The 20,962-nt window shown below is 47.6% G+C and overlaps 1 protein-coding gene and 1 long non-coding RNA gene across 2 annotated transcripts in view; one reads left to right on the top strand and one right to left on the bottom strand.

Moving 5' to 3' along the window:
* The window catches only part of LOC127018176 (uncharacterized), a 65,610-nt gene extending 46,987 nt beyond the window's left edge, over window positions 1–18,623 (top strand). Inside the window, exon 3 of the long non-coding RNA XR_007766721.1 lies at window positions 18,586–18,623. This is a non-coding gene — a long non-coding RNA (uncharacterized LOC127018176). The remainder of the gene's footprint in view (window positions 1–18,585) is intronic.
* Window positions 633–19,699, bottom strand: LANCL1 (LanC like glutathione S-transferase 1). Its single transcript, XM_050899600.1, has 9 exons — window positions 19,616–19,699; window positions 19,180–19,297; window positions 11,373–11,580; window positions 7,213–7,348; window positions 6,725–6,871; window positions 4,623–4,805; window positions 4,022–4,198; window positions 3,664–3,736; window positions 633–2,780 (listed from the first exon to the last, which is right to left on the bottom strand). Exons 1-9 carry the CDS (start codon window positions 19,697–19,699, stop codon window positions 2,704–2,706), a joined length of 1,203 nt encoding a protein of 400 aa, XP_050755557.1. The 3' UTR covers window positions 633–2,703.
* Between the last annotated feature and the right edge of the window lie 1,263 nt (window positions 19,700–20,962).

The raw sequence follows: 20,962 nt of genomic DNA, 5'->3' as shown, positions 1-20,962 counted from the left end.
AAGGGTGGGCAACCAGACAAACTCTGCACTATGCTTCTTTCCCATCCCGATTGCTGGACCCCCTCCCTGAAAAGCTTTACCACAAACCTTAATAGAAATGGAAATTGTAGAAAACCAGGCTCTATAGGACCTCAAGCAACCTAATTTATGCTTGTGCTGGAAGGCAGGATCACCTTTTACCCATACCATTCCTGGTAGTCTGGTCTTAAAGCCTAGGGTGCTGGAGAGTCACAGCCTCCCTGAGGCAGCCTGTTCCTCCTTTCACTGAGGCAGGAGGGTGCTTTTTTGCTCTTTCTGGTGGCCAGTGCTGCACACAGGTGTATTTTGGTGCAATTAAGACTAACCTGCAGGATTCTGGTCTCCAATGGAAGCCACAGCAGGGAGGATGCAGCCTTGGACAGAGACAGCGCTGCAAAAGGATGTCCTGCAAGAAAAGCACAGCCTGCAAGGGAAATCACAGGACTGGCTTCGATGGATTGGAGACAGGGAAAAACGTGAAATACTCTTAGCAGGGTGGGTGGGAGGCCAATGAGCCTCCAGGAGCCGCCAGAGTGGCTGTTGTGGCATGTCTTGATCTCTTCAGACGTGAATCCTGGTCACAAAGCGGGGGGTAAAAATAACCCAAAGCTTGTTCGTTTCAGCATTTTTATTAAACCGTGCTCCACTCAGCAATTGTACACCAGGCCCTGACAATCCCCTGATCAGTGTACAAACCCTGGGACGTGATGCTGCCATGAGACCAGGCTGCATGAACCATCTCCTTTACAGAAGCATTACCCAAGAGAAAGCCAGGCTCAGAGCAGTGTCCCTACACTGCCATCACACCAGCCAAGCTGGGAGGTAACTTACAGCAGGCCTCGTATACTACAGGATCCCACCCCCAAACTGATTAGCCAAATCCTGCTCTCAAAGCTGCGCTTCCTCCTTTCCAGTCACCTCCCTGTGTTGTTTAGGCCCTGTGAATGATAAGGGATGACCACTGCAGAGTCTGCATGAGCTTGAGGCTTCTGACACGGATGGCCAGCCCAAAGCAGATGAGCTTCTCTGCGCTTCAGACTGTCTTTTGATGAACTTCCAGAAACATGTGATGGCAGCAGGAGGCTGGGCTTTGAGGAAATAGGCAGCTTTCCAAGAATGGTTTCTACTCTTTGCTGGAACAGCCCATCTAAGAGGTTCTTGAGGGTCTGCCTATGCTGCTGTGGCTCGGCTGCCTTGCATTCAGGCACATGTGAGCTAGCTGTGTTAGTGTGCCAGGTTTGGTCCTCCTGCTTCGCTATTGCTGGTGCAGGAGCACGCTAGCTTGGAGGTTGCTCGTGCTGCCCTGCAGCTGCTCGCCTGCTCTTAGGTGGCCTGAGGCACTCAGCAACTGGGCCCTTAAAAGATCAGAACCCACATCCACTCTTGTGCAGGCTGAGAAGCTGCCCTCAAACAGCACAAAGCGGTATGGCTGCATCAGTAACTTTCACTGTGCTCAGTGTTTAGCTCATGCTCAGTTCCAAGAAAGTGGTTAACAGGGTCAGGTCCCTAATTGCTGCAAATTAGTGTAGCATCAGCGAAGGACGGAAAAGGAGATTTACCCCTTGCAAGTATCTGGTCTGCTTGACAGGTCAAAGCTATTTAACCTAGGACAGATTTACCAGTTGGGTAGATGTGCGGTTGCATATCAAACTACAACAAGCAGTAACAAGGCAAACAAGTGACTCAAATTACCCAGGTTCAGGAAAGCTTATAAAATAAAGCATGTAAACAACATCTATACAGGTAATAGGTTAAGCACTGACAGAACTCAGTGGAATACATTTCTTCTCCCATGCTGCTGCTGGTGGGCCTGGCACCACCAAACACCTATAATATTCATACACAATTTTAAATAAAGACTGCAAAATAAACTTTCAAAGCTAAACAGAAGAGACCACATCAGCAAGCATGCTTAGCTCACTTTTAGATTGGAGTTTTCCATTAGATGATCAATGGACTTTTGCTAGGTTTAGCGTAAGATGGCAAATAAGCACAAAAGCTAGTGGATTATTTGTCTGTCACTGGAAAAAATGCACAAAAGAGCTATATGTAGCCTTTGCCTTTAAAGCAGACAGGTGAAAATTCAGGACAAGGCTTTGGCATGTCAGTTCCAGCTGTGCCACTTGCACTCTGACATTAAAAAAACATATATAAAGACTCCACAGTCCATCACATTTGCTTTATGTGGAGCAGTCCAGCTACTGAACTGCCTACTCCCTGGGTGCTCAGAAAGGAAACATTTAAAAGCAACTTGCAGGGCAATAGTCTCAGTTTTTCATCTTTTGTTTTCTAAAGGCAACTAAATTCCTGCAACTATTTGTCAGCACAAAAAAAAATAAAAAAATTGAATGGCCAAAGTTACATTCAATAGAAAACTTTTTCCCCAAGAAATGGGATACAGAAAATAGCAAAACTCTATAGCCAACAAAATACTGTACATTTTCTCCCTGCTCCCACCTGCAGCCCTGCGTTTTTAAGAGACACCAGCAAAATCTACATTCTGTCTTTTAAATTGAAACAATGTAATGAGATGACTAGAAATATTAGAGAACTCAGCATGCCCTCAGGAGGATGGATTTACGTTCAGTTAGGTGAACAACGATGAGTTTGGAAGAAGGAGAAAGCAGCTTCAAACTGCTTTTCGAAGTGCAGAAGGATTCAGGCAGGAAACTGCCAACCTCAGATTTAGAGTTCAAATGCGGGGAACTTGGCCTTGGTTGGCACCAGCAGGTCAGCAAGAAAGTAAATCGTTCCAGCCATTCCTGAGGACAAGAAAACACAATGTGCTTCAGAGAGATTCCCTTTGGGCACCCATTTTATCAATTATCCAGGGAGTGAATGAGTCATGAAGACAGAAGAAAGGACCTAAATAATTTCCAAGGTCTGAACCCAGGTTTTCCAAGCAACTTAGGTACTTCAGTGGGGAAAGCATTTTGAAGTTAATCAAACATTGAAAAGCACCTGCGAAAACATGATGGGTCTTCCCCCCTCCAGCTCCCTCCTTCCTGCTTTACCTGTCCACAAGTTAAACAATCTAAATATCTTTGCAAAACTTTGGAGCCTGTGACATTGCTGCCTCAGGTCCTCGCTGACGTAACTGCCCTTGTTCCTTGGCCTGCAGCAAAGCTAGGGAGATTTACGTTAGCTGAAGAACTCACTCTTTCAGCAATACCTGCTGATGGCAGATTTTGGGGGTGCTGTTAGCAGGAGCCACAAAGTGGCACAGGAGCCAACAAGGCCTACAAAAGCAGCCCCATTTGTTCCTCACTCACATTTGGAATGGAACTGGAAAGCCCATGAAGGACTTTAATCCTTAAAAATGCACAGAAAAGAGACTGTCTGAGAAGCCAGGCTACAGATTACCACAAGGTAGACTTTAGCCTGTACCCATTACAGAATTCCCCTTGAGACCTGCGTGCAGAATCTGTGCAGGAGGCCCAAGAGGACAAGATGCTCCAGCTAAGACAGTAGCCTGTGCTACAGGAAGACTGCTTCTGAGAAAGGGTAAAAACAATGAATACAATTTCCTTCCCATCCTCTACACTGAGTTTTGCAAAGACTTCAGTGGAGCATGTATTCGGTTTTCTTCGCTGCTGGACTGGCTCAGATCCAGGAGCAAAACACAAGCCTAGAGATGGAGGTTACCTTCAAAGAGAGAGAATGGCGTGTCTGGAGTCCGGCACCCATGCTGGCCATAGCTTAAACACCACTCTGCAAACTGAGAAAAGAGGAACAAAAAGTGTTCAAATCTTGTTAAAGACAGATCTTAAAAAAAATACCATCCTCATCCTCACATTATTCCTTGCAGAGCAATGCTTCTGCAGGATATTCCTTCTGTACAGGCTGTCAGACAGTGACTGCACTGCTGAAGGACTATTCTGGTGGAGCTGGTCAGATCTAGCTGCATCTCTGCCACACTAGAAATTGGGTTTCAAAGGCAAAGGAGGTGACATAAAAGGCAGAAGTGAATAATCCCCTCTCCCTTCCTCACACAGACTCTTACCTTGCAGGCCCTGTACAGGTATTTCATGTTCTGAGTGAGGTTGTACAGTGCTAGGAAGCCATAAGCATTGCCAGCTGTCCCATGGCACAGCCCGTAGCCTTTCTTCAGTAACCCATGCTGCCAGATCACTTCTGCACACTGCAGGGCATCATTTAGGTACTGCTGTTCCCCAAAGACCTGTAGAGACAAGAAATATTCCCCCTTGCTGAGGCAATTTCCTCCACACAAAGAGCATCCCTGTGTGAGTGAGGAGGCGTGGGTTAATTAGTTTCTCTCCTACTGAAGTCTTAATGCTGTGACTTTGCTGTCTACTTTAAAGGAGGATGTTTTTGATATGATGAATGGGGCTGTATGACCATTACTTTGCACACAACTGGTTGTCACCATCAGTCACCTGCAACAGGACACCCCACACAGCTGATGGGTATTTTCAGAAATAATTTTTTAAAAGACTAATTTCCATATCAGCCAGTGGTCCCTGTGGGGTGATGTCATTGTAACAAGCCACCCCACTCTCAGGCGGGGGGGTCTCAACAGTCTTCTCCATGATGAAGTTCCACATTTAGGGGTCCCTAAAGGGTCTTCGCAAGATTTCTGGTACCTTGTAGGCCTGGACAAGCATGTAGATAACACCTGGTGCCCCATGGCACCAGTGGACGAGTAGGTCTCTGGTGTCATCGATGCATGGAGGGTAATTGCCAGATGGGAACTTGAGCTGGCAGACGTAGTCCACGCTGGGTTTGACTGTGTTGTGCAGTTTTACTTGGCTCACTCCAAGGCCAGGCTGAGAGAGAGAAAGCGTTAAATCAGGGAGAATTACCGTTCTGTCTGTCCCTAAGAGGCCCAAGATCCGCCTGAAAGGCGAAAACAAAGCCAAGTATGGCCACGTTCCCTCTTGCTCCTTGTAAATGAAATAATTTCTTTGGTCCAGGCTTTCACACGTCACAAATACCCTCTTGGCCCCAGGCTGCTCTGCCCTTCGGCAGGGACTTATTTCCAGTCATGCCCTTGCATCCCCAGAAACAAAGACTGCCCCTAGTGTGTCACACTGTCTAAAATCAATATTAAGGATGAATACCAGGAATGATTCCTAGCACCTAGAGCATCTCAGCTCTGAGCTGCTGGGCCAGCCCAGCTGGCGGGCTGTGATGCTGCATTTTTACAGATGTTTCTGGGTAATTGCAAGGGGGTGACTTCGCCGCTGACCTCAGACAGAAGCAAGGGAGTGGCTTCAGTGTCCTCTTCCAACGACACTGTCCCACATGAAATCTGTGCAGTTCTAATTTCCCACAGCAGACTGCAATGAGCACTCTCATCTAAGGATTACACTGTTCCCAGGTTGATAACTTGAAAATTAAAAATCAATACTTGTGCTGTAAAACCATTAGAGAGAAAAGTCCAACATTCTCCTCTCCATATTTCCCTTGTTTGCTTCCCCCAAGGCTTTTTGTGTGTCATGCTTGGCTGATCCAGGCTCCTTGTACTTCATATGGCAGAGAAGCATGAAGCCCATTCAGTATTTTATGGGAGACTTACACTTAAAATTATTTAAAACATCAGCCTGGGAACAAGCTCAGGGCCTCGGTGCAAATTTGGGCTCACAGCACACTGCTGTCTCCCCTGCTCCCAACTAGCCGTTCTGTACTCCTGGGCAATAATCACCTCACATCCTCCTCTTGCCAAATCTCCTTCTGCTTAAAAAACACCAACCACCCCTTCCTCTCTGAGTCACCTAAGAGGGTTATAGTCACAGGAGCTCCGCTTATCCCGTATATGGGCTTGAACTTTGACGGTCCTGAAGGAAAGCACAAATACTTGAAACCTGGTGGCTTTTTTTCCACCTGCTGTGAGAGTTGGGTCTAATAAAAGATATCACCTATTTCTACAAACGTTGCTATGTTAAAATAATTTGCGTTGCTCAGTGGGTGTCCTTAATGCTTTGAAAATGCAATGTTATTTATTGCTGTTGTTTTTCTAAGAGCTTAAGCACTGTAAATTTATGCACAAAGTGACCCACATAGGGGAACTATCACCCTCACTTCAGAGCCAGGGAAGGGAATATTCCCAGAGCTCCAGTGAGCTGTGCAAAATTGTGAGAAAGACGGCATCAAAGCAAAGGGGTACTGCAGCTCCCAACCTCTTGTCTTGCCCTGCCTTCTTCAGGCACTACAGAACTCAGCTGCTTTATCAAAGTAAAAAGTCCCACCTCTTTCACATTTAGATATAGGCCCTGATTTGGAAACAAAGGCATTTCCCACTTTCCTACTATGAACACGATCTCTTTCACCGTGCTTTTCTTACAGTACTTCTCACTCTGTAATGAATGATCTGAGATTGCTCCAAGTAACCACCTCAAAAAATGCAGGAAGCCCACAGATACCAACAAATGGAAATACTTTATAAGCAATTAACACAAGAGGGGGAAGCTCAGACCCAGCTGACCTACAGGCCTCCATTATGTGAAACTGCTCATATAATGCAGGTCACATTTCTCTACAGATCTCCATGGAGGTGTGAAATTCAATCTCACAGATTTGGAGAAAACCTTTAGAAGTGGGGATGCATGATCAAACACAGGAGTAAGTCCATCAGACAAGGGATCTTGCCCAGCTTGACATCACCAAGAGCCAATTCAAATGCTCCTCCTTGTTCAAAGAAATGAGAAACAGCTGCTAAAGGCCCCTCCACTCCAGTGCCTCTTACCTGCATGAGATAGTAGTAAATCCCAGCCAAACCATGGGCTGCCCCTACATAGTACTCCTGGTACCACTCATACATCAGTGGGCTCTTCGCTGTAAAGTTCCTCCTTTTGGCCAAGCTCTCTCCTGAGGCTACAACTGCTTCACAGACCTGTGGATGGGAACAGATGTGGGTGAGGGAAATGCTGCTGTCTTGGACATAGCACAGTGAGTATCCTAACACAGAACAAAAGAGTTGTTTTTCTGCCCAAGCAGAGGGAAGAGTATGGGTGAGGGAGTGAAATGTATGCCAATTCAGTACTGCCTGTGGATTTATATGGATGGTGGGGAGGCGTGTGGTGCTTTGTCCCTTTGGAAGAAGAGCAGCAGGGATACCATGATGTGGTTTCTCCCTTGTTGCCAGAGTTCTCTACATCTAGCATTGATTTTTTTCTGCCCGAAGATGAGCTGTATGGGAAGAGACAGCTAAGAAATCAGCAGAAGCCACAGTACCTGCTGAATGTGACTTTGAGGGATCTTTTCCTCTCCGAAGTGCTTGTTCACAAATATCAGTGCATAGAGATAGCCCATGCGCCCGTACAGCAGTTCATCTGGCACTCGTGGGTCAAGCTTGTGTAGATGGAGCAAACTACAGAGAAAAATTCACATGGGGGAGATGAGAGGACACTCAAAGCCATGTAACCAAGCAGTGAGACTGGAGCTCAAAAACATGGTTTGTTCCTTCATGCTGCCCACACCCTGGGAGATATCAGGCCAGTCTCTGGGTCTCAGCCTTCCAGCTACGCAAGGTGCTGAATTCCTCCTTCCCCTCTGCTTTTTGTTTGGCTTATCGCTTCAGTCTGCTCAGCTCTTTACGATGCAGTCGCACTACGTGCTTGTTTTTTAGAGCACCAGCTCTGGGAAAGCTACTTGTGGGGAAACCTAGGCTATAGGAAACAGCATAAAGTTGCTGACTGCTCAGGAAAGGCTGCCCCAATTCAGCAAGGAAAGCCTGCCCACCATTATCTCCCTGTGATGCTGGTGGCATGGCAGACCCTCCGCCAAAAATGACTACTTTCAAACTAAACTGGTATCTGTTTAATTTGGCTGCTCAAGGAATGCTAGAAAGTCAAACTAGTGCTGATGGTATGTGGAAAAATCTCACCCCTTATGCTCAGAAGTCCTCACAGAAAAGCCCCTTTCTCTCCATGCCTGCAAGTGGCTAGGGCTACGCTGTCAGTGGAGAAAGAGGTGCCTCCATGAGCTAAAAATCTAGGTAAGAGGTGGGGAGAAGCAGCTGGAAATGTTGTTTAACACCAAGCCTCTGTGGCACATGTAAGAAATCTTCTCTCGGGAGAGCTGAGCAGTAGTGAGGACAGCTCAGCAGAGTGTGAGTGCTGTGGACTGTCTGTGGTGCAACCCCACACTGAGGACAGCTTGGCTGGCACCAGGCTTTAGCCCACAAGTGCAGAGCGAGAGGTCTGCTGGAGTCAAGATATTTTCTTTGCCATTTTTCTATTATCATGTTGCAAAGTTGGTGATATTCCTGTAGTGCTAACAGAGACTGACAGCTCTTCACACTGGCGCTTTGTAGCCCAATTCACTCTCGATGCAATTTTTCCTTTGTTTTGCCTCTCATCACACTTCCAACAAGGCTGGATGTCCTTCCTTGTCAGAGCAGCAGGCAGGGATGTGACTGGTTTTGGCTTTATTTTTCTGTTCACCGCCGAGACAGCAATGTGAAAAATGCCGTCACTTTTAAAATACCAGCCTAAGTGGCTTCAAGGCTGTTCCCTCAGCTGCTTCCTGCTGCGGCTGCAACAGGGAGAGGGCTAAGAAACCAGCCAGGAGAGCTGTGTGTGTGCAGGGCTTCCCTGTCACAGCAGTGTGAGGAGCAGAAAAGGTGCCTTGGCAGCCTTTGCTCCTGGGCAGAACAATGTGTTGCAAAGGAAAGAAGCAACCAAATGTCCAGAGTGCCCTTGGAGCAGAGAGAGGATGCTGGGCTGCGACTCCCCATGACAGGAAACTTTCCCTTGGCACTGGACTCAAAGTGAGTAGGGATATTGAAGGAGAAAGGAGAGAGCAGTGTCTCAAGGTGGATTGGCCGCGCCGTCTCCTCATGTACCACTTGAGATGTGCATTGCTCCATGGGGGAGATTTCTCGCAGGTTAAACCCAAGAGACAGACTTTACATCCAAGGCTAGGTGTAAGCAGGGGTCCCTCTCTCAGCTGCGTGGGCTGAAAGGAAAGCCCTGCTGCCTCCTCATGCCCCCTGTCCCCAAGTCCAAGGAAGGCAGATGAAGAGGGTTTCCAAGGAGGAAAACAGTGTTTTGACAGACGGACTCTGCCCGGCAGCAGGCTGGCCAGACAAGATGCTGGCTGGTGATGTTGTCCAGCTCTGAGATGTCAGGGAAGTGTCAGGTGCAATAGAAGGAGTGGATGGGTGGATAAACAGTAATACCCACAGTAGGGATTTTCTGAGGTCTGGATGTGAAATCTTCTTTTCGTGGGGAAATCTGGAGCAGCTGGAGCTACTATTCTTGCTCCTTATGGATTACTGCTTCTACCTCTAGCTGCTTTCCCAGCCAGGATAATCAGGGGAGGAAGCCTGCCAGCAGTTTCTGTTGTTTTTGAAATGCAGGGCAGGGCTGCATGGCATGCGTGCAGCAAGAGATGCTTGGGATGCTGCTGGACTGATTGCATGCAGAATGCATTTCTCAGATGCGAGGGGGTAAATTGAGGTCTCTGAAAGGAAGAGCCACTCCTGCTCACATATCGGCCTATTACCTCAACTCTGAAAAATCAGTAGTTTCTGGACAGAGGGAAAGCGAGGCAGCTGTAGAGCAAGATGGGATTTTTGTATGCCACTGGCTCTAAAAGCAAACCTTTGACCTTCTGAACTGGGGGGAGATGGCAGGGAAAAGAGGACCCCTGGAACACGGCTCAGATTTTCACAGGCTCTTGGAAAATGGGCTGCCCTGAAATGTTAGTCTCTCCAGAGCATAAAAGCGTATTTGTTGGTCGTGAACTCATTTAGGCAAGAGCAAAGAGCTAAGAAAAAGCAAGCTTCTGTCTCTTCTACTGCAGCTAAAACCCGGCTGATGGATTTTCTCCTCTGGCTCTGTAAAGATGAGGTGCTTTAAAAGACAGAGAACAAAATGGAGAGAGGCCCTCCTTCTCCACAGCTGTAATAGAAATGCACTTTCTATGCACTTGCACTGCATAACTTAGCAACTGTTCTGTAACTAAACAGCATACTCAAAACCCACTTAAGAGTGTCAATTAAAGGAGCTATTTCTCAAAGAAATACTCTCTTTTTAAAGGCAGCATGGTCAGGCTAACTGCTCTGGGAATTGGTGGCAGAGGAAGGACAGTATAACTGTTCCTTCGAGAAAGCCACATTTTTCTTTTTTCCTTCTCTCAGATGTATGAAGAAACCAATTTCCAAGGCTCTGCCTTTATTATGCCATTAGATGGCAGTGCAGAATTAATCATGAGTTTCCATTCTGCCACAAAACTGTAGGCAGAACAGGAGGGATACGGGGAGGGGAGAGCTACAGCAAGAAAACATGAATTAGGGCTTTTTCAGAACTTGGGGCTTATGGATTGACCACAACTGGCCAGTACTGTTTGACAGATTAGTTCCCTTTTTGATAGCAAATATATTAATCATAGTGAGATTCACCACTTTGACACAGTATTAAGCAAAACCTAAACCACAGATTATTTCAAGAATAAAGAAGAGAGTTCTGTCATCAGACTGACCGTATCCACATAAACCAGAAGCTATTCTTAGTTAAGGGAGTGGGAACTTGGTGTCCAAACCATACAGGCACCTCTGATTCCCACCCATGGCTTTTTTTAATTGATATTATGCATCACTTGCTCATGGCTGTTTAAGGGCACTCAGTATTGTTCTGAAGTGTCAGGGGTTTTGTCTTGTTTTTGTACTGACCACATGTAAATGGAAACTCTTTACAGGGCTGTTTCTCACCTTCTTAAAACTGATCTCCCTTAAGCAAGAAAAGCTTGAAACTGTATCTCCTTAACTTTTTTCCTTCCTCAGCCACATGCTGATCTGACTGTAAGACTGCTTGTTTGTCCTTTTCTTAAGTACCCAACAAAAATACATTTGAAAACAGTTGAGGAAAGGCAGGAAATAGAAATAAATGAATCATAACCAGCTGCATTCAGCAGTTGAAAGGGATGCTGTCAATTTTAGGCTTAAGTCGAAGTCAACTAACAAATAGCAAGTGGAAGCGAGTGACAAAATTAATCTAATAATCCTACCACACTTCTCCTTTTCATCAAAACGGCTGTAAAGTTAAATTTAAGGGTTCTAAAAAAATACCAAACCTTACCTTCTGGGTTTTTTTAATTTTGGCATTTTTTTCTTCCTGTGTTTATCGGAATTATTTTTAAGATGGCAATACCAGCTGAACAATATCCTTGCTCCCCAGCCTGCAGGCTGCCAGGCAAGCATGTTTGTCCTTAAGCTAGCTCTTTCCCCAGGGCAGAACAAGTTTGCACTGCCTTGCTAAGTTACTGGATGCTCTCTCACATAAGACTGCAACAAAATGTATTCAGGCTTGGCAGAGAGTGCCCGTTACAAGCCCAGACCAGCTCTATGAGCAAGAGGAACATTAGGTCAAAGACGTAACCAAGCGTTTTACCGAGTGATGCAGTCTTCTGACTGCTTCTGGTTCTGCAGTTTGTGGTAGACAACAGCAGCCACTGCCAGGGGCCCGGCATCTCCGCACAAGAAAGTGATGGATCGTCTTGTCAGACAGCTCAGGCTCTTCTTCACGTACTCATGGGCCACCTGAAGGTAGGCTGGGTCTCCATACACATCATACAGGTGCAAATACAGCAAAGCAATGCCTGCAAAAGGGACATAAAGTTTGAATCCACCAGAAAAGTTTACCCTTCCCGCTACGCGCCCTGTTTGTTTTAATGAACCTAAAAGCCTGGCCCTCAGCCTCATCTACGGCATAAGCCTTCTAGACAGGTTTCTTGGGCACAACCAGGGGCATAACCCATAGCTGCAGCATCCACAGCTTCTTTTCCTGCTTTGTGACCTCCTTGTACCTGATGCTGCTCATGAGTGGACTGCAGGTCAAGACAAACAGCAGTGTCTGACCCAGGAGGTCCTGGAGGACAGCAAAGCTTCTGATACACAGGCTACATAAAATTTTTGTAGCGAGGGGCAAAAGATAACACCTAGACAAACCCACCTAAATCTATCAACTGTACCTGGGACTGTTGCTAAACAGTGGAGAAAAAAAAAAATCATCTTTGGGCAAGATGGTACTTGTGGCAGAACAGTGCTGAGTTGTTACCCTATCTCAATTATTTTTTCCCATGCCAGGAGGTAAAGGGCTAGGTCACTTAGCTTGGATTGGATTTTTAAAAAAATGACGTCATCAGCACTGAGAAGCAGCACCCTTAGGACATCCTACTTGGCTCTTTTTTTTAATTCTTCCCTCCCACTGGGAAGCACCAGCAAGGTTATTACAGCTCCCTGGACATCATCTCCTGCTGCTGAGCAGGTCTCAAGCCCTACACCAAGGACTGGTGCATCCTAGAAAAGAAAGGGGCTGCCCGACTCTCCTCTCCAGCACATCATTCATGAGATCAGCCCTTGTCTGAAACATAAACAGCTACCTGGAACGCTGGAAAAGGCTGCATGGTCCTCCCTGGAGGTTTTCATGGGCCAGTGACAGAAACAACTCTGCTACTGAGAAGTCACATCAATTGCTGTCCTTTGCCTCTGTCTGCCCTGTCTTCATCCAGCTCTTAAAGCTTTTAGTAGGTAACTGAGGAGTCCTCAGTAAGTCTGTGTCTGAAAGGTCTGCCACATTTGAACCATCCTTCTGATCTGGAAGGCATCCTCAAACATGCACTGAAGAAAGCTACTGGCCTACATCACTTTGAGAAAAGCTTATTTCTCCCCTTACCAGTAACCATTTCTAAGACGACTCAGGTCCTGTGTTTAAGCTTAAATTAATAGAGCCAATCTCTGCAGATTTTGATGAGGTAAGGTGAAGGGGGGCAAGCATACTGCAAAATTACTTTCCGTGGTACTGAGGACAATTTAAAAGTTAGATCATTTTCTCATTTTGCATGGGTAATCTCCAAAGCTTCATGCTACAGACAGTTCAATTCCACATGTATATTAAGGGCAAATTTCCATTTCCTGCTGAAGCTAATAACCTTGTCCTCTCTCTAAGCAGTTCAGTGTTAGTATTTCCAGAGAGAGCTCCGATGTACGGTGCCATCGCTCAAGTCTATAAGGATGTGGATATGAAGCCCTTCTTTAAAGGGGAACCCTCCTCTTCCAGCTAGCAAATGTCAAGTGACTCTCCTTGATTTATTTAGCACCGAGCACAGCTTCTAGACTTAATAGGCCTGATAGCTGTCTGAGCACGACTTGCACTCTTATCTGCTCTAATATACAATCTTTTGCTTTGTAAGTAGCTTCTATTCCCACTGCCATCATACCACCCTAATTATGTGCGTAACTACCACGCTAAGACCACTGCTAGGATTGAATTCTTAGAAAGTAAATGTCTCAGCATTGTTTTCCTCTGACTTCTTTGCCTCTCCTCTTTTAAAACATTTCTCGCCCCCTTTCCTTCCAGGCCCAAGCATCTTTGGAAAAGACTCCAAAAAACCATTTACCTGTACTAAAGGATGGAAGGGATGAGTTGCTTCCCCAAATCATTCATTTTTCCCTTTTCTTTAAAACCCAAAGGCCTTACAAACTGAATCTAAAGCCAATTTTCTCAACTCATTCCTCAAGGAATTCATACTCCCAAGCTGATCAGAAGGGCACAATGCAGTGCTGCCTTCAGCCCGCTGCTTGCTCTGTTGCTATCTGTGAGCCCAAAAGTAGGGAATGCCAGCAGAGGAGGGCAGGCCCATGCATAAAGAGGCAATGTTTACAGGTGTATGTAGAGGGATACAAAATGCAGTCACCTGGGTGGGGAATATCCTGTATTGACCTGTGTGCCAAGATGTAGACAGCATATTTCAGAGGCAGTGCAGTTTGGAGACAAGAGAGTTTCCACGTGATGAATGTGGCTCAGCTAGGCAATGTTGCTCTGCAGAAGCTGTTCCACAGCTCTGCCTCACTCCCTCTCCAATAACACCTTCCTCACACCAAATGACCAGATAGGGTTTGCTGACTGACTGGGTGTTTGTTTGGCATGCTTTAAGTGCTATACAAACAGGGCATCATCAGTCAAATGGGGCTAGGTAAGTAGTGGATCTGCTCCATTTCTGTGTGCCCTGGAGGTCTGTGTTCAGTGTCCCAGTTGGAAATGTGAGCTATTTTTGTGACCTCTGAGAATCCTGATTGTTTCCAGCAGAACTGCCATGCAGTGGTTGCCTGTGGCCTGCTACTGCCAAAGATGTATGGGCTTTGTTCTGTTTATTGGTTACTATTGGACCTTCTCCGTAGTTTCTCCAGGCTTCAAAGTTTTTTGTTCCTTGCAGTGTAAGACCTGCTGCATAGCCACATGTGATGGAGAATGCATCAGACATCACTTGAAGGGGCAGACTGCAGTGAACACATGTGCTACTGACAGCATATCCTTTAGCAGGGCTCTGATGCCTGAAACTGCCATGTCTAGTGTGCAGGAAGCCAATACACTGGAGTGTTAATGCCCAAGATGCTTGCTCACTGCAGGGAATGAGGAGGCAAAAATCAATTCTGCATGTCTCTCACAAAGCCTGTTTATTTAACATCTTCAGCAGGACAGTAAACAACATCTCCCTCCTCTTGCCATCCTGCATGAGCAATACTGTAGATGCAGAGGAGTGCTTTGCATTAGAGATCTCTTTTGAGCGGGGAAGAGGACACTTAAAAGTACATAGTAGAAATGGAATTGTTTGCACCAGCTGCACCAGTTGGCTAGTGCTGATGGCCCTGACTTTAGCAACCATTGCTTTCAACAGAGCAGACATCGCTGGAGATACCAGAAAAGTTCTTGCTCGAGAGCTAAAGCACTGCAGAAGGCTGAAAGAATATCTCATCCATATGACCATTCTGTTGATCAAAGAGAAGTAAAGCTGTGCCTCAACTTCCCTGCAAGTTTAGACTTGTTCTTTATGTTGGATTGCACAACCATTGCAAACAGTTCTGCTGGTGGGAGAACAGCAGTAGTGAGACAAAGCTTCCCCTTCATGCTTAACAGAGTGGATAAAAGTGAGAGGAGGCACTGCTTGGTGTCAGCTCCACTGCAGTCGCCTTGCTGACAGCACCAGCAGGGAAGCCCATTAAGACTGTTCTGAACAGTCCTTGTCCACCAGTAGCTGAGCTGTGATGTGGTCCTTTCACAAAGGACACTAGGTTGCCACAAGAGGAGATTTCTTGACCTAATTTGGACCAGTTCCAAACCTGCCATCTACAGTAATAAAGAGCTCTGATATCTTGCATTGACCCAGGGAAGTCAGCCAGCCAGCACCCTCAAAGCAGGATGTCAAACAGAGGGAAGAAGCGGAAACCTATCTCTGCACATACTGATGAAGCCTGATGGTTTCTAGTGAAAAACCTGATGTCATTTTAATGAGTCAGGCATGGGGTAAAAGTTACAGAGGGGGTGGCATAGCGTAACTGCCCAGCTCAAAGGATAATAAGCATCTTTTCTGGTGCAGATGCATGGGATGTTATCTTGCGCTCATAAATGCGTGCCAAAGCCATGCTGAATGGGACAGTGAAACATCTTCTCCGGAGGGCTGTATCATCTCATGTTCAGAACTGTCTGGGGAGCCACAGGTGCATTTTACTACAGCTTGCAGCTTGCCGTCCTAGTGCATAGTGGGACATGGGGCACTTCTCAATGCCTCAGCTTCTCCAGCCTTAAAACCTGGGTAACAAAGCCTCTTTTGTAAAACTTTTTACAAAAGAAGCTTTCCCCCCCCCCCAAAAAAACCCAAACAAAAAAAACAGCCCAGCCCAAACCAAAACCACCCATTACCCCACCACAGAATCCTACAACAAGGTTAGAAGGGATCCGTGGAGGTGATGTGATCCAACCCTCTGAAAGTAAGGCCAACTTCAAATTTACGTCCCATTGCTCTGAGCCTTGTCCAGTCAAATACTATGTCCAAGAACGGAGATTTCACAAAAACTACCCACCAAGCACTTGGCAGGAATGTGGTTTATGTGGGTGACACAAGGCACTCTATTCTCTCTCATCAAATGCAGCCTCACTGCCTTTATTCTGTAGGGATTATCTGAGGATTTCTGTTTTTCTGAGCTGAACTCTCTTAAGGAGATGCAAGTTCTCTGGGTTCTCTGAGGTTAAAACTAAGATATTGCACTAAAGTGAATGAAAGGTGTTTTTCCAGAAGCTTTCCTGAACTGGTACGGTCAGAATTTCTGTCCATTCTTAAATGGCTTTTCTTTCATGTGGCATGTCTTTTGAAGAGTCCTTTCGAAAGGCAACTCAGCCCTGCTCCTCGCCTCCACTTGCCAACAGGCCAGCCAAAAGCTGTGGGTGGGGCACGCCAGCTGGACTCACCGGTCTGTTTCAGAGGCCCTCGAGCTCTGAAAGCCACAACTATGACATTGCTAGAGAAGGGAGTGCTTGCCTGGGAAACAAATTCCAAAGGCACTGCCATAATGTGGAGGAAGGGGAATCTCTCCCTATGTACCATTTCAGGTGGCAGATCACCTCATCGTCTTGGAAGGACACAACAGGCCAGCAGGCACCAGACTCAGAAGCTTCCTAGCTTCTGCAGTCAGCTAAGAGGTCACAGGAGTGAAGTCAGTCTCCTTCCATTCCCTTTCTATCGTCTATGCTCCCAGTCGAGGTAGTCTTTGGAGCAAGGCCTCTTGCACTATGAGAAATACCAACGCACATGTACGTACTCTTCGGCATCCTCATGCTCATCTATTTGAAAATGGATGAGGCAGTTGTACTTCTGCCAGAATTTGAACTGCTTCCGATTCAGAATTAGCTTACGGCAGTTTACCTTCCCTCAGTCAACACTTTGATACCAGCGAAACAGATTAAGACCGCAAAAGCTCTTACAGCAGTCTAGCTAAACTGATTAAAAGACAGAACACAACAGCCAAGTCTGGTCTATACCCAGGCACGTACCAGGTGTTGCCTACAGGGCCCTGATCTCTATGGGGAACTGAATGAAACTGTAACAAGCTGATTCAAATGTGTTTTGAGGGCATTCAGCCCTACACTGGATAATCTTGATCCAAAGTGTGTTTTCACTGCCTCTGAGCTGAAAATGTAAGTCCTTCTCTCCCTCTGCTCCAACTTCACATGCCAAGAAGCCGTGGCTTCCCTGGCACAAATGCAGGCCGGGAGAACAGGGTTCTGTCAAGAGTGCTGGGAAAGAAACAGGCACCAAAGTAAAATGCCAGCATATGCTGTGTATTACTGGGTGTAATGTAGTACACTCAAGTATGTTACATTTCACACAGAGTTTGCGCTGAGAGCCACATTTCAAATCTCCCTTATTAGTGGCCACAAGAGTGTGGGTTGATTTCGGACTGCTGGGCAATGATTTACATGAGAAGATACTCAACAAGCCTTTTCTACATAAGCAATTACAGCAAAAAGCTGTTGTCTTGGCGCAATTAATTTTGTCTCTGGAAACCAGCACTGAATAAATTAATATAGCTAGGATTAGAAAAGAAGGGAGGGTGACAAAGATACAGTGTAATATCTGCAAACTTCACTTTGCTGACTGTGACCTGCAGGAAATCTGTCCATGGGTTTTTTCTAATCCTATTAGCCAAGGCGAGAAGGTTGTGTGCCCAATGAGGAATGATCCCTGGGAGGAAAAGAGAAGAATCCCTCCTGAGAAACTCCCTTCCAAATAAAAACGAGCTGAAATCCTACCAGAGCTCTCAACCACTGTTTCACAACTGCAGTCACTTTCCAACATGAAGCTCCTTAAGGCCACCCTAAGGAAGGGAACATGGTCTCTGGGGAAAGGTGTTTACCTTCTCCCCGCAGACTTTCAGAGTACTCCTAAGATCAACTAATTTTCCTCCTGCTTTATCTCCTGAATTATTCTGGCCAGAGGTAGACTCTACCATCATACCAAGTAGCACCCTCATGACTGAAGACCATCTCTGTGTATGGAGTGCTTTTCATCTGAGGGGACCTTAGAACAGGGTCACACAGACTGGAAGATTGAACCTGTGTCCCAAGGTGAAATCAGCCAGCACTGAACAAAAATGCATAAATTTATAGGCAGCAGCAGAGTGCTGCCAGGCAGCAACTGATGAAACCAATGTTCTCCCATGCTGGAATTTAATACTGGCATCCTAGCATTTCTTATGAACTGCTCTAGAGTGCTCTCAGTGCCTGCCTACCTTACTAAAGTTTTTAAGCAGGCATTTCTGACATTGCTGTCACCAAACTGCAATGTTAGTTTAGCGCCAACACAATGAACACCATTCTCCCAAGCAAACTGTTGGCATCAAGTTCCACAGCATCCAAGCGCAAGCCAGCCACACCCAGATTATAATGTAGAAAGTTGCCATTTAAGATTGCAGTGTATTGCCAAAAAAAAGAAAAGCAGCAGCAGCAAAAAATCTTGCAGCAAGCATGAGATTAATTGCAACTACCCCAGGGTCCTTCCCTAGAACCTGGCACAGTGCAGAAGGCAGGAAGGCTGACAAAGCACCCAGGAGCAGCCAAGGATGAGGCAGCAGAGAAAGGTGTGTCCTCCCTGGCTCCAGTGGGTAGGAACAGGGAGGGGAAGACAGGGTGTGCTCCCAAGGAAGGAAAACCAGGTTGAAAATGCAGAACAGGAGAAAGACAAGCTCCTGGAAGCTTTGCACACAAGAGTTAGCGTGAGGAAGGCTTCCATCCTTTGTTATACTCACATTTGCATTTCTGCTCCTTCTAGCAGGTACTGGAGCAGAACTAGCCCTGGCTAAGTGGAGGGGCACTACCTGGGAAACAGGAATGGAGCAACCTGCCAATCAGACAATGTCATAAGATAAAATTCAACCCAAACAGAAAAAATGGACATTATCTCAGGCCATAAGCTCACCACTGCCATATGCAAGGACTCCTTGCGGGTAAACGACCCACCACGTGCATCTGCCTACTTCACGGAGCACTGGTTTACTTATCACCATCCCCACCGTGGCCAGATTTGGAGCCAGTCCCTTTGAAGGCTCCCATGTTTGCCCTCAAGCAGGCGCTAGCTTTCTCTGTTGCCTAAGTTTGGCACTATTAACCAAGAGAAGACCCAATCCTGCCCTGCAACGCTACAGTCTTCCCTCTGCAGCTTGAAACCTCCTCCAAAAACAGAAAGTCCCGAGAAAGACAGCCTCTTATTTTAATGGATTAAAACATGCAGAAGAAGCACCATTCTTGACACAGATCTATTGTGATCATTCAAACAGCCAAAAAAAACCCCACGGTCTGCCTTGGCCTGACCTAGAAGTCTGCTCCAGAGACCTCCTGCTCCACCCGATCCGATCGGCCACCCTACCTGCCCAGCCAGTGTACGTGGTGCAGTCCTGCGGGTCGGCAGACTTAAGGCCCCTCTCCATCTGCTGGAGCAGCTCCCTGATTTTGTTATTCAGCCGCTGTGTGAATTCGGGGGTCAGCTGTGGAGGGGAAAAAAAAAAAATAAAAACAAACCCACCAAACGTGAAGGAAACACCAGCACGCAGATGGGGTTTTGGTAAGCTGGCGGTACCCGGAGGGAGCACAACCAGGGAACTGGGTGGTTTTTAACCTGACAGGTCTCTGCTAGAAACCTTTGGGTACCTCAGGACCAGGCTGGGCTCCTGGCTGCGGAGCTTGGCTTCGCGGCTGGGGCGGGAGAGGGCCCTTCCCGGGGACGGCCGCCGCGCTGAGGCGCGGCGGCCGTCCCCGGGAAGGGCCCGCTCCCGCCCCGGCCGCCTCACCCCGACCCTACTCACCCTCCCGGCAGCGTCGAAGTAGCTGGTGGCCAAGGACTTGTCGTAGTCCGCGTAGGGGTTAGGAAGAGCCCGCTGCGCCATCATGGTGCCGCCGTCTCCGCTTCGCTTCGCTCCGCCGCGATCCGCCCCCGCTCCGCCCCGGAAGGGAGCGGGTGTCGGTATAAGTCCCGCCGCTGCTCCGGTTCTCTTCGCCCTGCCGCGCTGAGGCGCTGGTTCAGGCCCCGCTGTGCGGCTTCAGGGGCTTTGTGGAGTTTAGGGAGACCTGTGGGCGTTAAAGGCCCCTTGTAGCTGGCTCCGTGGGGCTTGCAGGCTCCGTGGGGTTTAGAGGCTCTTTTCGGCTGGCCTTGTAGGGTTTATGGAACACTGTAGGAGTTAGGGGCCTCTTGCAGCTAGCCCTGTGGGGTTTGGGGTCCCCTGGCAGCTGACCCTGTGGGGCTTAGAGAGCCCTGTGGGGTTTAGGGGCCCATTGCTGCTGACCCTGTGGGGTCTAGGGAGCCCTGTAGGGTTTAGGGGCCCCTTACAGCTGGCCCTGTGGGCTTTAGAGCCCATTGCAGCTGGCTCTGTGTGCTTTAGGGAGCTCTGTGGGGTTTAAGACCCCTTGCAGCTGGTTCTGTGTGCTTTAGGGAGCCCTGTGGGGTTTAAGGCCCCTTGCAGCTGGTTCTGTGTGCTTTAGGGAGCACTGTGGGGTTTAAGGCCCCTTGCAGTTGGCTCTGTGGGGTTTAGGGGCACTGTGGGGTTTAGGGGTCCCATGTGGCTGGCCCTGTGGGGTGTAGGAGCCCTGTGCAGTTTGGTTTGGCTGGCCCTATGGGACTTGCAGGCCCTGTGGGGTTTGGAGCCCCTTGCAGCTGGCCCTGGGGATTTTGAGGTCTTGTGGGGATGGGCACCATGTGGTTGGCCCTGTGGGGCTGGTGGCACCATGGTTGTGGTGTCTAGCTGGTGCAGGTGGTTGCAGAGGGTCAGTCCAAGGAGCACGTGTTGAGTCTTGCTCCCCTCCAGCTGCAGTAGTTCCTCACTTGGGTTGGGGCTGGGCCCAGATGAGGGATGGGCTCTTCCTCGCTGTTCCCTACTGAGCTGCTGTGTCTCACCTGTGCTGGCTGAGCCATGTCTTCCTTGTGAATGTAGGGTAAGTCCCTATGACTCATAGGCCTGAGCAGTGCTTTTCATCCCAAATGCGACGTAGCTGTCATGCGCTGGGGTGGGGGGTCTCCCTGCAGTCATCCTGTGGTGGTGTGCTGCTGTGCAGTCAGCCATGTACAGTGTACCTTTGGCTACGGGGTAGCATTCATTGGGCTAATTTGTCCTCGTGTACTGTATTTCTGAATACAGGCCTTGCTGCCTTTCTGCCTG

Source organism: Gymnogyps californianus, chromosome 7, assembly GCF_018139145.2.
Source record: "Gymnogyps californianus isolate 813 chromosome 7, ASM1813914v2, whole genome shotgun sequence".
NCBI classification, from domain to species: domain Eukaryota; kingdom Metazoa; phylum Chordata; class Aves; order Accipitriformes; family Cathartidae; genus Gymnogyps; species Gymnogyps californianus.
Note: the sequence above shows the minus strand (reverse complement) of the source record. Positions and strands in the feature narration are given on the sequence as shown.

What these genes read in the sequence shown, in the direction of transcription:
- LANCL1 (XM_050899600.1), bottom strand. Translation starts at nt 19,699, where the DNA reads ATGATGGCGCAGCGGGCTCTTCCTAACCCCTACGCGGACTACGACAAG. An exon ending in TCAGAAGACTGCATCACTCG is followed by an intron (nt 7,349 to 11,372) that starts GTAAAACGCTTG and finishes TTTTCTCTGTAG; the next exon opens with TTTGCTCCATCTACACAAGC. An exon ending in CTCAAAGTCACATTCAGCAG is followed by an intron (nt 6,872 to 7,212) that starts GTACTGTGGCTT and finishes TCCCATCCACAG; the next exon opens with GTCTGTGAAGCAGTTGTAGC.